Here is a 15,947-nt window from a genome sequence, read left to right as displayed (position 1 = left end):
TACTGATTAGAATTTCATGTGGTATCCTATCAAAGGCTTTAGCAAGGGTCCAGTAGAATCACTGTAAACCCATTACTCTTATCCAGTTCAGCTGTCACTGTGTTATAGAATGTGAGCAAGTTACCGAGGCATGATCTACCCTTCACAAAACCATGCTGTCCCCCATAAAGTGCCCATTTTCATCTATCCAATCTTGTATTTTCCTTTTGACTATTTTCTCCAAGACCTTGACAACAATTCCTGATATGCTGATTGGCCAGTAATTTTCAACAGCAGTCTTGGAACCTCCTTTATGCAGTGGAACCATTTTCCCCTCTTTCCATCCCCTTGGGACTAACCCAGACCCGAGACAAATTGAACTCAAATTGATAATTGGGTGCTAGAGGGACTCGTGGTCTGTAGTGTTTGTTGAGAGCTCCTGATAAAATAAGTGTTATTTTAACCCCTTAACATACAAAGACATCTGTGACACGTTTTTTGTTTATTGCACCAAAATTGATATTGAATTTTGGTTTCACATATAAATACAACCGAATATAGACGCTAGACAATCTTTTGCCTATTTCCTTTCAGCCGAGAAAAGTTGCCAACGGCATGTATTGGCTATTTCGTTTTTCGTTTGCACAAATTCATCATTATTTTTCAAATAATGATGAATTTGATCCAGCAAATCACCCTCGCCCAAAAATTTGGCAGAAAAATGACCGCTTTCTGATTTTTAATTGGTACATTAAGGGGTTAAGTTATCATTGACAATTTTACTTGAATATTACATAGTTTTGTTTGCTTTTTGTATCTTAGTGTGTCTGTTTGTGTGTTTTTGGTGTTTCAATTATTAATTTGATAAAATATGATAGAAGCGTGCACATGGCTCTGGTAAGAAGGAAAATGGCGGCTAGTAACAATGGTTCGCCATCTTTGTCCAATAACTGTAATATAATGGAATTTATTCAGTGTACTATCTGCGAAATGTATGCTTTGTGGAGAGCGGTTGGAGTATGGTTAGATGATGATAATGGAGTGAATGTGTGTAGAAAATGTAAGGAAAATGAGGAATTAAAGTGTATTTCAGGTCGTGAGTGTGATATTTTTGTCAAATTTCAGAATGTAGAAAATAGCAATATGATAAGAAATGCAAGGTTTTACCAGAGACCTGTGAGGGTGTGAATGTAGAAAGTGTAAATGAAGGTATTAATACAGAGCAAATTAATGGTTTAACAGATAATAAAAAAAATGAGATAGATGCAATGAGTGAGATTGTGCTGTTGAGCGGAGCGATACAGAGAGCAAAGCGGCAACTGGAGCGTATGCACAAATGTCTACCGAGTGTACCAGCCAATAAAAAAAAGTATGATAGGAAAAATAAGAGTATGATTGTGAATGTAAACAAAATGAAGGAGCGAGTGCTGTATGGAGATTCGTTAGTACAAGGTGTGATAGTAGAGAATTTGACAAAATCATACCAACCTGGTGCGACCATTAAGGACGTAAGTGAGTCTATTAGGGAGCAAAAGCAAAGAGTGAAAGAAATGATAGTGGTGGCAGGTACGAATGATTTGAAAGGAGATAAAATGGAAATGATAGAGGACCTGAATGAATTGTTTGAGGTAGCAAAAGAAAAGAGTGAGAGAGTTTGTATGATTAGTTTTTTGCCACAGTATGACAGTGAAGAGCTTAGGAGGAGGGCCATAATTGCAAATGACTTTATGCGTGGGTTATGCAGGATGAGTGGTGTGGAATTTGTAGTCGTGTGGAGTGAGTTTGATGGGCGAAAGGACCTATATAAGATGGATGGTTTGCATTTGAATGGATTCGGTGTAAGGAGACTTGAAAAAGTGTTGTTGAATGAAGTGGATGTGCAGAATCAGGGAAACTAGATTTATTAATGGGTGGGGTAGATAGATATGCAGACCTTAGGGAGGCAGTTGAGTGTATGAATGAGTATAATATGCCCAAGTGAATAAGAACAGCAAATCAGAATGGGATAGTTAGTATAAGGCATCAGGGTAGGGATGGGGCTAACGAGGGGGGGTCTGCAATTCATGTATACTAATGCTAGGAGTATTAGGAACAAGAAGGAAGAATTTTTGGCCTTGGTTGGCACTTCCAGACTACAGGTTATTGGCATTAGTGAAACATGGCTGACTGAAGATGATATAGCTAGTGGGATTTAATGTGAGGGATATAGTGTGTTCAGGAATGACAGGGAGAATAAAATGGGGGACGGAGTTTATTGATGATAGCTGATGAGCTGCAGCCAAGGAGAATAGAAGTTGAATTGCAGGATAGAGAAAAGAGCACATTTGAGGCCATTTGGTGTGAGATTGAGGCTAGCAGAACAAAATATACAATTGGGTGCTGCTATAGACCAGATAATGGAATAGATGGTGGAGGTAGTATGCATAAGCAAATAGACGAAATGAGTGGAAGGAGGGTAATTATTGTGGGAGATTTCAGCTATGGTAACATCGATTGGAGGGAGGAGAGGACACACGGGAGGAAGGAATTGGGTTTTATGCGGTTATTAAGGGATAACTATCTGCGACAGCATGTAATGGAAAATACTAGGGGGGTCAGAGAGTGCTTGACCTAGTAATTGCATCTGAGGATTTGGCTGTAACGAATATGACCACATTGCCACCAATTGGTGAGAGTGATCATAGGGTCTGGACTTGGGAGGTGGCTAAAGGTGTGGAATTTGCAATTAAGAAAGGGTACATGTGGAATTATCGGGCTGGTAAGTATGACAAGTTTAGGAGTTTGATTGGTTCAATGCCATGGCATGTAAAACTGCAAGGGCTGGTTGATAGAGCATGGGAGGCAGTTAAGAAGTTTTTTCAGGAGGCAATGGCTGACTGTATACCTATAGTCCGAATAATAAATCAAGTAGGGATTAAATGGATGAATAACACCATTAAGCTTGAGCTAAAAAAAAAGAAACAACTGTGGAGGGAATTTAAGGAGAAAGGTGACCTGCAGGCACGTGAACGGTATAAAGCCCAGGCCAGAAGGGTAACAAGTGTGGTAAGAAAAGCAAAAGCGGATTATGAAAGAACATTAGCCATGCAGGCTAAAGAGAATCCCAAACAGTTTATTCGATATGTTGCAAGTAAAAGAAAAAATGTATACGGCAGATTGATTTTAAAGAATGCCGATGGTAGGGAGGTAACCGAATTAGTTGATATAGTAGAATTACTGAGTGAGCACTTTGCAAGAGTATATCATCCATGTGGTGACATTGCAGAAATGGAAGAACAAGCAGCTTATACGGGAATTGTGGTGAATGAAGTCTGCGGGATTGGATGGTATACCAGCTCGTGTCGTACGAGAAGCAGCTAAAGAATTGTCAGTGCCTTTAACCATTTTGTTTAATTTGAGTCTCGGGTCTGTTTAATTTTATTTAATTTGAGTCTCGGGTCTGTTTAATTTTATTTAATTTGAGTCTCAGGTCTGAACTATTTAAATAACTTAACTACATGCTTCTCTGGCAGAGTAAAGCAATGTTTTTTTTATAGAATTTTCCAAGAAGTTGCTAAAGTTTTGTTCTTATTTTCATACTGTCTTTTTTTTTTTTCTCTCTAAAAATATTTATATATTTGACTCTACAGTTCACATATGAAAGATGTTTAACTTCTCTTCAATGTGATAATCATTTTCGCCTCTCTCAGCACAGGGTAGGTCACTTATTTCAAATCCTCTATCCCCTCTTGCATTTTGAACTAATAAGAAGCAATGTACTCTATATCCTGGAAATCAGTTCATGTCCAACCCATTCCCAAGAATGGTGATAAATACTTGCAATCAAACTGCTATCCCATCTCTTGTCTCAGTCCCCTCTAAAGTAATCGAGAGACCATAAACACCCAACTCCTACACCACTTTGAGGGTGCTCAACTAATAAATGACCATCAGTATGAATTCCTGTCTGCGCTGTTAGCCAAGTGGCTATGCACTTTGCAACCATATGCCTGGGAAAGGAGTGTCCTGGGTTTGATTCCTGTTGCCGATGTGAGGAGCTTAGGATCTTTCTCAGACATACCCAAGTTAGCTGGTTTTGTGCATGGACTGCAGGGTTTTTCTCCCCAGTTTATCTGGGGGTTTTCATCCTGCAAGCAGGCAAACTGGCCTTGAGAACTCAATGCTTCTACAGATGTAGGATACAATGGGAGGCATGGGGCCAACCACCTTATCCTCGTGTATGGTTGCAGTTAAATGAATAGAAAAACTCAACACCGCAAGGTAAAAGAAGGAAAAAGGAAGAAGTATGGATTCTATGAATGCTGATCAAGGGATCTACTCACCCAACACTGGATATCTACCATGGAAAAGCTTCGCAAATCCTAAGTGGATGCACTTAATATTTTCAGGGCTTTTGACAAAGTCTGGCACAGGAGTCTGTTAAGTATGCTCTCATCATTTGGTCTATCTCATGACTTCTGCAACTGGGTTGCCAATTTTCTCACTGGATATATACATCGTGCATGATGTCCAGTTCCCATCTTCTAGTTATGCAATTAATGCTGGGATCCTGCAAGGCTCTGTCCTCTCACCATCCTCTTTCGTTTATATATATCAATGACCTGCTCCAGTTGACTACAAATCCAATACACAGTTTTGCCGATGACAGTGCACCACATTCCTCCTTCTAGCTTGACAAACCTTGCCCCACACAAACCACCACAACCCATATTGCAACAATTTCTGCAACACTAAATTCTGATCTCCAGACCATTCTCCAATGGGGGCACAGATGACCTTGTCAATTTCAGTGCCTGAAAAACACAGTTCTGCATTATTTACCACAAAAAATGACCCATATTCTCCCAACCATACCTTTGACCATATCCTGATCTCTAGGCATGATGAGATTTCTCTCCTTGGGATTACTCTCCTAACATAAGCACATCACAACCATTGCCTCTTAAGCTTCCAAAAAATCAGGATTCCTCTTTAATTTACCTCTCAACAGCTATTAACACTGTATAAATCACAAGTCTGTCCCAGATGTGTGAGCATCCGTCAAGTACTGTTCACAGATGTGTGAGTAGTACTTGGAGTGCCCCAAGAGCTTCTTAGAAATGTCTGATGCAATATAAAAGAGCACAATCAGACTTATTAATGACTCATCGCTACCAACTCACTCCAACCACTCTCACACAGGCATTTTAGTATCTACTGTATGCATCTTCTATAAATATTTCCATGGTAAACATTCACCAGAACTAGCCTTAATAATTCCCCTCCTCCAATTTCTCTACCAAATCCAATGAAATATGCAGAAATCATCCAACACCCTTTCATAATCCAACTCCATACTCACAGAAGAAGTTTTTATTCCTTCTCCTTCATCCTGCTGATGCTTTTACATTCTGAAAGAGCCTCCCCCCCCTCCCCAATGTTTTTCACAAGGAATACAACATGCAGGCCTGCAAATATAATGTGAACAAGTTCTTTCTTTCTCAGATCTCTTCCCACGCATGGTGCTAAACATACTATAGGTTGAATAACCAATCTCTCATGTATAGAAACATTAAAAAAAAAAAATCACTATCAACAGTAATATATGAGCAATTGATAAAATTTTTCTTCTTTTGTATGAGAGTCTTTTCTAAAGTAATGCTTCCATGTGATAGCTCCCCATCCAAAACAAACATATTAGTAAAATAGACAACAAGACAGTTTGTAGTCTTTATTCTAATTTCATACACTATTTCTTGAGATAATCTTCCTCTCTTTCAATTCTTTTCTCCACCAAATAACAAGTTTTTTAATTCTGTCTTAGTAAAACTCTTACTTCTACATTGGGCTATTCATTGTTTTCAAAATAGATGCCCACGAGACTGTCTTCAATTTAGGAAATAACTAGAAATCCAATAGTACTAAGCCTGAGCTACAGAGGGGATGTTATAGAACTTCATTCACTTCACGACTGTCAAAGAGCTCAGATATGGAATTGTGGAATATTGTAGTATTTCTTGGAATTACTACAATATAAATCAATATGCAACTTTCCTCTTTCTTTTTAGTCTGTTTGGCTGAATTTCCCCAGGATTAAAAAAAAAAAAAAAAACTAATTCAGCCCCACAGACTAGAATGAAGTCAGACGGATTGTTACATTATTCAGCCATTTTCAGCAGAATATGGAAGGGGTGTACCTTCCCCACCACCTTCCTTTCACTTTAGTATATAGAGATGTTTGCAGAGGAAGTGATCTCCAAAACGGAGTTAATCTTTTATGTTGTTCATAAAAATGTAATATAAATTATAAGAAAACTATTATTTGACAACATTCACAAAATTAGAATATTTTTTCACTTGGTTCAAAATATTAGAAAATTCCAAATTTTTTTGATTGCCTTTGAGGAGAGCATAGAAATGGCAGTATATTTCAGTAACTGCAGGACTGACTTGTGTGAGAAATCGTTTGTATGTAGATTTCAGTTAATCACTTGAAAACATGATTCGAACGAGTGACATATCGGCAGCTAAGAAGTTTCATATGGTGTCTCTACACAAAGAAAGCCAAACTCAGCAGTTTATATCTATGGAATCAAAATGTTCTGAAGCAAGCGTGATGAGTATTGAGACAGTATTCTAATAACCGGAGTTTTCAAAATAATTGCTGCAATAGCAGTTGAAAGGTAATAACTATATCAAGAGATGAGAGAAAATTGAAGAATATTATGAAGAAAAACTGCTTCCGAAGTGTAAGGTATTTTCACAGGAGATGAAAAGAACTAGGTGTGAATGTATCTAAATCTACAATGTTGAGAGAGACGACTTCACAAATTGGGTTTTAAATTACGTGCCTAAGACGAAACCACTTATAACTTCCAAGGAAAAGACAGAGTGCAATGGTGGGGTCGAGAGGAATGGAAAAAAGGTACTTTTTAGCAATGAAAGTATGTTTTGTGTGTCCCATGTGTCAACAAGAGATTTTGATAAAATCTTTTGGTAATTCTCCTTTGTTGTAAATTAAATTTATTATTTTGGTTATTTCTTCAGTTCCTTTCTACTGAAGTTGTTTCAGGAATTCTGCAGGTATTTGATAAAGAATGCATGAAACGTTCGGTAAAATATGTAACCTCTGTCATGATTTGGGCTTGTATGACTTCAGAGGGGGTCCAGGTAGGCTGTGTATTGTGTATCAAAGAGTCATTTTCAAAGTATACCAAGAAATTCTTGAGTACTTTATGTTACTGGCATCAGAGGATTTATGCGATGGTAATTTCTTTTTTTCATTAAGATTCAGCTTCTTGTCACACTTCCAAGACTACTACTAGATGGCTCAAAGAAAGGCAAATCCATGTAATTCCTTGCTGGAAACACTAGATTTAAACTCCATTGAGAATTTGTGGAGAATTATGAAGAAACATCTTCAAGAAATTGTCTCAAGAGACAAAAATTGACTTGTTTCTAGTCTGCAGACCATGTTCTGATAAAAAAAGACTGCGAACTGCTAGTAAATAGTATGCTACCATTTACGAATGGTCATGAAAGCTAAGGGGGATGTAACAAAATACTAATTGTCATGTTGTTTCCCTTTGATTGTAATTTTTTCGCATTATTCTAATATTTTGAACTACATTAAAAATTATTCCAATTTTGTGAATGTTTTCAAATAACAGTTTTCTGTAATTTATATTACATTTTTATATGTTAGGTGATTATATAATCCACAGAGTACATAGATTTTGATGATGCTAATTCATATTTGGTAATAATTATTTTCTACACAACAAATTAGAATTGCAAATCATTCAACACATTTTCTTTGATTATTCTAATTTTTTGATTCTATTTAAATTTATACAAAACAGCGCTTAAATTTATTAATTAAAGCACTAAGCAACCTGTGCTGTCTATTTACCCTTATTTCCTTCTTATTTATTCATCTACATACATAATGCATACTTCTTACATAATATATGAATATCTGACACACATACACACACTCTCTCTTTTTTTTCTCTCTCTCTCTCTCTCTCTCTCTCTCGCTGTTTTTGTTCCCTCCTCTTCCAGACATTCTTATATCTTCCAGTCCAAGAGAATTTTTTGTTGCTCTAATATATCTAAGATGATGACAGCATTTTGAATTTTTTTATAAATATTTGTGAATATTTATATCTTCTTCTTGAGTATTCTGCAATTGAGCAGGTTCTTCTCTTAGTAGCAAAAACTTTTCTTCCACTCTCTTCTGTTCTGAGACTTCTCTTTCAAGATTGTGCACCTGTCTCCATTCAGCATGTCATCAAGCATTGTTTTCTTTATTCTTCCTCTGGGTCTTTTTCTGTCTATTTTTCCTTCGATGGCATCTCTGATTATTCCATTCCCTCTCAGAATATGTCCTTATCCAGTTCCTCTTTCTTCTTTTTTAACAGACTTCTTTCTTCTTCTACTCTTTTTAAGCCCTCTTCATTAGTTATTTTATCTGTCCATTTGATTTTTTCCATCATTCTCCAAATCCACATCTCAAAGCTTTCCAAAATCTTAATTTCTTCTTTCTTCAATGTCCAAGTTTCAGCTGCATAGAGGGCAACACTCCACACATAACATTTTATTAGTCTTTTCTTTAGGTTTCTATCCATTTTACTTCTGAATAAATTCCATTTTCTATTAAAGGCATCTCTTCCCATCGCTATTCTTGCTTTTATATCACTTTTACATCTTCCATCACTGCTAATCACACTTCCTAGATATTTAAATGTCTTTACTTGATTCAATTTTTCCCCATTTATTCTGATATCCATATTTGCCTCTTTCCTTGCTATTTTCATTACCTTTGTTTTTCTGATGTTAATTTTCATTTCATAATTGATACAGGATTCCAGTAATCTGTTCAACAGATGTTATAGTCCTGTTTCAGTATTTGATAATAATGCCTTGTCATCTGTGTATATTATTGCAAATATTTGTCTACCTCCAATCTTTATTCCTTCTTCAGAATTCTCCAGTGCTTCTTTTAACATTGCTTCAGAATACATGTTAAACATAATTGGTGACAGAGAACAGCCTTTTCTTACTCCTCGTCCAATGAGACTTGGTTCTGTTGTACCATGTATGTCTCTCACCATGACAGTTTGTCCCATATATATATATATAGTGAAATAATTAGCCTTCTGTCTTTCCAATCTCTACCAATCTTTTCCATTACTTCCACCATCTTATCCCATTTTACAAAGTCAAAAGCTTTTTCAAAATCTATATAACAGATATTAACTTCTTTATTCAAGTCCAGATTTCTTTCACTTGCTATTCTTAACAGTCCAATCACATCTCTTGTTCCCCCTACCCTTCCTGAAACCAAACTGATCTTCTCCAAGAAATTCTTCCATCTTAAATGCAATTCTTCATGTTAAGATTCTCATAAGTATTTTTGTTGTATGGGAAATGAGGCTGATTGTTACAAAATCCTTACAGTTCACTGCATTACTTTTCTTTGGTATAGGTATAAATATTAAGGTCATAAAATCTTTTGGTAATTCTTCTTTGTTATAAATTAAATTTATTATTTTCTTTATTTCTTCAGTTCCTTTCTTCTGAAGTTGTTTCAGGAATTCTGCAGATATTTCATATATTCCTTCTGCCTTTCCATTTTAGTTCTTTAATGGCCATTTCTACTTCTGTCTTCAAAATCTCTTGGCCTAGATCATCTTCATTTACCTTCTTTATATCTTCTAATAGCAACTCATTTGGTCTATTTTCCTTGTCATATAGATCTTCAATGTATTCCTTCCATCTCATTAGGATTTTATCTTCTTCAGTTATGATTTCTCCATTCTTATTTTCCATGCCTCTAGCTTGAATTCCATTTCTCTTGTGATTCATGCTTCTTTGCTTTTTTTCATACAAATGATCATACCTTCCCACTCTCTCATAATTTTCTATTTCTTCACATTGTTTTTTAAGCCAATCCTCTACTTCTTTCTGCTTCCCTTCTCAATTTGTCATTCAGAGTTCTATGTTGTATTTTCCCTTCTGGGGTGTCTTTATTTTTCCATTTTCTTCTTTCTTCGTTAGAGATATCATCTCATTAGTGTTATAGCTGGCATCTCCATGCAGTTGACAAGCATAACAACTGACTTCTAAAAACAAGGTTTCAGAAAGCCAAGTAATTTGATCCTAAGAAATTAATCAGTTTAAGCAATGGTGATATTATATTTCGCATGTTGAATTTTTATTCTTACTGATACATCTATATCTGAGCAATGGTTATTCTTTTGTATAATTTTAGGTCATGGCTGCTGAATATGATGGTGCTGAATGGTTATTAGAGTTATTAAAAGAAGTTCAGTTAGAGCAGTTTTATCTTAAAATTAGAGATCAGCTACAAGTTACAAGACTTATTCATTTTGACTATGTATTGCCTCAGGATCTCGAACTTATTGGTATGGGAAAGCCAGCTATTCGAAGATTGCTGGATGCTGTTAAAAAGCAACGAAGCAGTCAATGGCGAAAATCCTTAATAAATAAAGTAAGTTTGTAAATAATCATTATTCAGGAAAAATGTTATATTTGATAATAACTTTTAGAATGTTATAATTACTTCTGAATTACAATATTAATTTTGAAATGGAATATAAAAATATCAGAGTGTATCTCATAGATTTCACAGCTTTAACACATTCGTACTAGGCTGTGTCAGAGCCCATATTTCTCTTCAAGAGGGAACTTGCTTCACAGTATATCATGTCCCTTCTGCATTGAGCAGGAACATTTCTGCAAAGTTTTAAATATACATGGCATGCTAGTTTGAATGTTTTTGATTATTTTATTCGAGTTGTTTTTATTCCATTTTTTTTTTTTTTTTCATGTTGTGCCCATACACAAGAGGTTGGTTGATCAACCTATAGTATATTCGTAGGTAAACTGTCTCTATTTTACACTGATTATCACTACATATAATACATAGACTCTAATGTGTCCTTAAATGTATTTAATGATACAATAAAGCTACTTGTTTTTGTTGCATTTGCAGTATGATGTGTGTTGGGGATGGGATGTTTATCACTGTGCAGGTTTCATTCCATTCTTCTGAAACAGTAGGCATAGTGAGCAAACATTTTTTATTTCTGTGAATAAAAAGGAATCCTATGTTTTAAGGCAAGCACATTTCACATTAAATAAAATATTTCTTAATTTCTGTTTTTGTATTGTTTATATTGATCTTTTTTCTTCCTCTGTTGTATCATCATCATCTTCATCAAATTCCTGACATTTATGCTCAAGGGGTGTACAGGATATGATAGTACTACATGAAAAATTTACATCATTACTAACTTCCTACCTACAATTTTCTGCCAACTCAATCTGTTATCTGTCAAAGCTGCAACATTGTCAGATCTTATATTTATATATCTATCTTCTAAGGCACTTTTTACCATATCATTACACCTATATCTTGGTCTTCCTCTGGGTCTTTTTCCTGCCAACCTGGCAGAGAACACTTGTTTGGCTAATCTTTCCTTGCCCATTCTATTTAGGTGACCATACCACCTGAGATTAGCTCTACTAACGCATTCCTGGATGCTGACAATGTCAAGTTCTTTCCTAATATCCTTGTTTTTAATATTATGTTGCCATTGATGCCATCTGTTAACGCCCCTAATCTTTCTGAGGACTCTCATATCTGCAGTCTCTAGTCTTTGGTCAAGTGTTTTACTTCTGACCCAGCTCTCAGATCCATAAGTTAAAATTGGTTTGAACACTGTCTTGTATACAGCTAATTTAGTGTTTTGACTAATTTCTCTCTTATTGCATATGAATTTATTCAGTTGACTTCCTACCATACCAGCTTTGTTGGTTCTGTCGTCTATTTCCATATTTAATTTACCATCTTCACTAAAGATCTTGCCTAAGTAGCTGAAATGTTTTACTTGTTCTCTAGGTTCTTCATTCACAATGCAGCTGATATTTTCAATGTTTCTGCCTATTTTCATTATCTTTGTCTTGTTATTGCTGACCTTCATACCATATCTATCACAACAATTATTCAATTTAGTCAGGGAATCTTGCAGACTTGTAGTGGATTTATTTAGAAGTGCAACATCATCCGCATAAAGCAAGCAGCTGACATTAACATCTCCAATTTTGATATCAGGTTTAATACCACTTTCCTTCATAATGTAATCCATATAGATAATGAATAACAGAGGTGATAATGTACATCCTTGTCTGATACCAGATTTAACATTAACCCCCCCCAACCGGCCACGACGTATATAGACATTCAGCTAAATCTGGATACGAAGCTCTAACACCCATTGAATAACATGGATACAAAGTTTTGGTGTTACTATTTCATCCACATCGGTTGGTAGGGAGGTTAAACAATCTTCCTGTACTTCCTTCAATTCTAACTGCTGACTTACAACTCAAATAATGACTAAGTATTGCTTGATATAATGATCCACTGATGCCATAAAACTGTAGCATTTTGAATAGCTTCTCTCTTGGCACCTTGTCATATACTTTTTTCAGATCTACAAAACTTAAATACAGATCTTTGTTATATTCCCATGACTTCTCAACTTTTTGTCGTAAAGTTGTATCTGATCCTGACAGTCTCTATTTGGCCTGAATCCAGCTTGTTCCTCACCAAGCTTCTCTTCCACAATCCGTATCAACCGTTTCTCAAGAATACTGGCATAAATCTTACAAGGAACACTCAGTAGAGAAATATCTCTGTAATTCTCACAATCAGTTTTATTTCCCTTTTTATATATGGGTACTATGAGAGCTCTACTCCAATCATCTGGAATTTGTCCTTCTGTCCAGGCCTTCTCTGAACTATGCAGTGTAGCCACTATAAAACCTTTATACCTCCATGCTTGAGCATTTCTGGTCTAATATGATCTACTCCAGCTGCCTTTCCACATTTCAGACTATTGATGGCTTTTTCTACTTCAAGCATGGATATGTATTCGTGATTGCATGCCTGGTCAGTGTTTTTTATCACTGTGCTGTCATCACTGCTAGTTTCATTTAGCAATTTTTCGAAGTAATTACTCTATACTTCAAGGATATCTTTTTCTCCTGTTTTCATGTCACCTTTATCATCTCTAACTCCTTTTACAGCACTCTTTCCTCCATTTCTAAGCTTCTTCAACAACCTCCAGAATATCTTACCACCTTCTTCATATTTATTTTCTATGTTCTTTCCAAAGTCCTCCCATGACTTTTGTTTAGCTAGTTTTACACCGTGTTTACCTTTCTTACTTTTGTGTCTGTATTCTCTAAGAGCACAAGCTGATTTATTTGCCAGGAACTTTTGATATGCTTTCTTCTTTTCCTTCACTGCCCCTTTAACTTACTGTGTTCACCATGGAGTTCTGATTTTTCTATCCTTTCAGACAACCTGACCACATGCCTCTCTGGCTGAATCAATCAATGTTTTCTTCAGAGTTTGCCACTGAATCTTCAAGGTTTGATTCCTGTTCTCGAACTCTTTCATTTTTTTCTTCAATAATCTTTGTGTATTTTAGTCTATCTACAGTTCACATCTGAGAGCTGCTCAACTCTTTTTCGCTTTAAAACTTTCTTACATGTTATTCTTTTCAATATGAAATTCAATTTTATCGTGCTCAAGACTAAAGTGATCACTTTCAATTTCAAATCTGCTGTACACTAGTGTCCTGCACCAGAGAGAAAACATCACTATCAACAATGACATAGTCAAAGAGACTTTTTTTATTCCTTGCTAACTCCTATCAGTTATACAGCTTTGACCCCTAAGCACCCCTGTTGTATTTAAATGTTTAATGAAATTCATGTGATATTAACTTTGTTTTTGTTTTACTTTATTATATGTAGTAAGAGCAGGTATTGTTTTGTGCAACTTTTGTTTAAGTTTAGTATATATATATATATGTGTGTGTGTGTGTGTGTGTGTGTGTGTTTCGTTTCTCCCTGATGGAGAGAGCTGACCTTTGATGTAGTGCAACACCAAGACAACTTGAGACAAAGTTGGCATAAATTATATGCACTTTACAGCATTCCAAAAATCAGTTTAATATCTTCAGGGTGGATGGAGCCTGTACCAGACATTAAGCCAATAAGAATGGATACTACACTTTTATCTTCTCAATCTTTTGGCTAATATAAAAGCGTGGCATCTATTCTTATCAACTTAATATCAATACAGACCACAAGATAAACTTCTTTTTTGGCTACCCTTTTGCTGTGGTTGCATCACTTCTTGGCCTTATATATATATATATATATAGTGTGGAATTATCTGTTGGGTCGAGATGTAAAATGTATTTTTTATTGTTGATCATGGTCAGAGAAGGTCGAAAAACACTTCCATTGGGTATGAGGTTGAGATTGACTGGGGGAGAAATCAAGCTGTAGAAAATGAAATGTGGATGAAGTTATGTTTGGAGTTGCTAAGAGGAGAGAGAGAGAGCAAACATTTGCAGTATTTAGAAGGAGAGTTGGTTCAAAAAGGATCTTTCTAGTTGGAAGAATGGTGAGGATTATCTGGTATTCTACTTTGCAGGTTAGCAATTTGTCAGAGCATGACTGATAGCAGATTATTTGGCTTTCCTTCCAGCTTGATCTGTAGAGTGCTAATTTGAGTTATTATTATTATTAACACCAGACCTCCATGGAGTCAAAAGACTCATCGTGGGAGGCAAGCACGCTTTCAAACAAAGCCCATCAAACCATGCTTTAAACTCATTCGATGTATCTGCATCCACCACAATTCAGGCAGCGCATTCCACTGACCAACCATTCTCCATGCAAAGAATCTACTCCTTATGTTCCCGATCACACCATCCTAATACAACTTCCATGCATCTCCCCTTGTTCTAAACCCCCTTTGCCCCCATTCTATGAAAAATTTCTCCCACATCAGCTTAATAACAACCCTATGATCTATTCTGTTTCTATGATAATCATACCCCTATACATATATTCCCTACTACTTTCACTCTCCCAATGGCATATCTCCCTGTGTATTCAGACCCCTCTCCCATTTCCCTGTTCCCTGTTGCATTCCTATTCTCTCTCTCCATCTCTCATACTACTACTGTTTCCATTGCCAAACACTTCAGTCTCTTGTGTACTGCTGTTGTGTCCTGAATAAGCTATGAAATGTTTATAATAAAATATTCAGGTCACAATCTCAAATACAACTAAGGCAGAGAATATGGAATGTTGGCAATAGGACAAGTGTAAGCTGTTTACAAGTACAAAACACTTAAAATTTAGGAATTTCATGAATTTGTATAATAGGCTTTTATATTTTATATATAATCTGTATTAAGTGTGAACCAGTTATAGAGATCCATGTAAGCTGGCAAATCCATTTGAAAAAGCCAGTCTCTAGTACTAAATTAGCAAAGACTATGAGTCAGGGTTCAAGGGTCACTTTTGCCGTCCTGCATTATGGAAAAGAAGGGAGGGAGAGAAGTATTGGAAAAGGAAACCTAAGCGTCTTCCAAGAAAGAAAGGCAGACATGCATGCAAAAAAAAATATAGGGAGCTAAGGTGATCGACGTTAGCACACGTGACCGCGTTGGCGCGAATCGCGAAGTTCGAGATTTGCCGAGAGGAAAGAGTTAAACAAAAAGGCCTTGCAAGCACGATTCCAGATCTTTTTTCCTGGATTCCTGGTTCCTGATCTCTCGGAGAGCGGTCGAGCTCGTCATCGTCGGGAGAAGTTCCTGGCTTATCGCGGAAGGCATTTGGATCGTCTGTCGTAGCGTTGGTATTGGGCCAAGCTATATCCGTGCACTGGATAGCTGAGCGACGTCGTGCGACGGACAAACCAAATTGATGCCGTTTCAATCAAGTCGATGTCACCTTGCCAACCCCCTGGTTTCTCACAGAGATTCTACTCGCACAGATCTTCGGAAGATATCCTCTAAAGCGACTATATTGAAGGCCTTGATGACCAGACAAGGCTGGAACAAGTCTTAAGAATTCAAGGACAGACATGA

At 36.4% G+C, this 15,947-nt stretch overlaps 1 protein-coding gene and 1 non-coding gene across 4 annotated transcripts in view; one reads left to right on the top strand and one right to left on the bottom strand.

Annotated features, from left to right (window-relative positions):
* Positions 1 to 15,947, top strand: part of Ack (activated Cdc42 kinase) — a 312,841-nt gene that overhangs the window by 15,145 nt on the left and 281,749 nt on the right. For all 3 annotated transcript variants that reach the window (XM_090401270.1, XM_090401268.1, XM_090401269.1), the window contains exon 2: positions 10,235 to 10,474. In XM_090401270.1, the coding sequence (XP_090257396.1) occupies positions 10,238 to 10,474 (237 nt within the window). In that variant the 5' untranslated portion in view covers positions 10,235 to 10,237. The remainder of the gene's footprint in view (positions 1 to 10,234; positions 10,475 to 15,947) is intronic.
* On the bottom strand, positions 13,912 to 14,110 carry LOC150100784 (U2 spliceosomal RNA). The gene has a single exon (XR_016549211.1). It is a non-coding gene; the product is annotated as a U2 spliceosomal RNA (small nuclear RNA).

The sequence above is a fragment of the Typopeltis vanoorti genome, chromosome 12 (genome assembly GCF_054136105.1).
Source record: "Typopeltis vanoorti isolate ZY-2024b chromosome 12, IOZ_Tvanoo_1.0, whole genome shotgun sequence".
NCBI classification, from domain to species: Eukaryota; Metazoa; Arthropoda; class Arachnida; order Uropygi; family Thelyphonidae; genus Typopeltis; species Typopeltis vanoorti.
The sequence above is the reverse complement of the archived record's forward strand: the minus strand, read 5'-3'. Positions and strand labels throughout refer to the sequence as shown.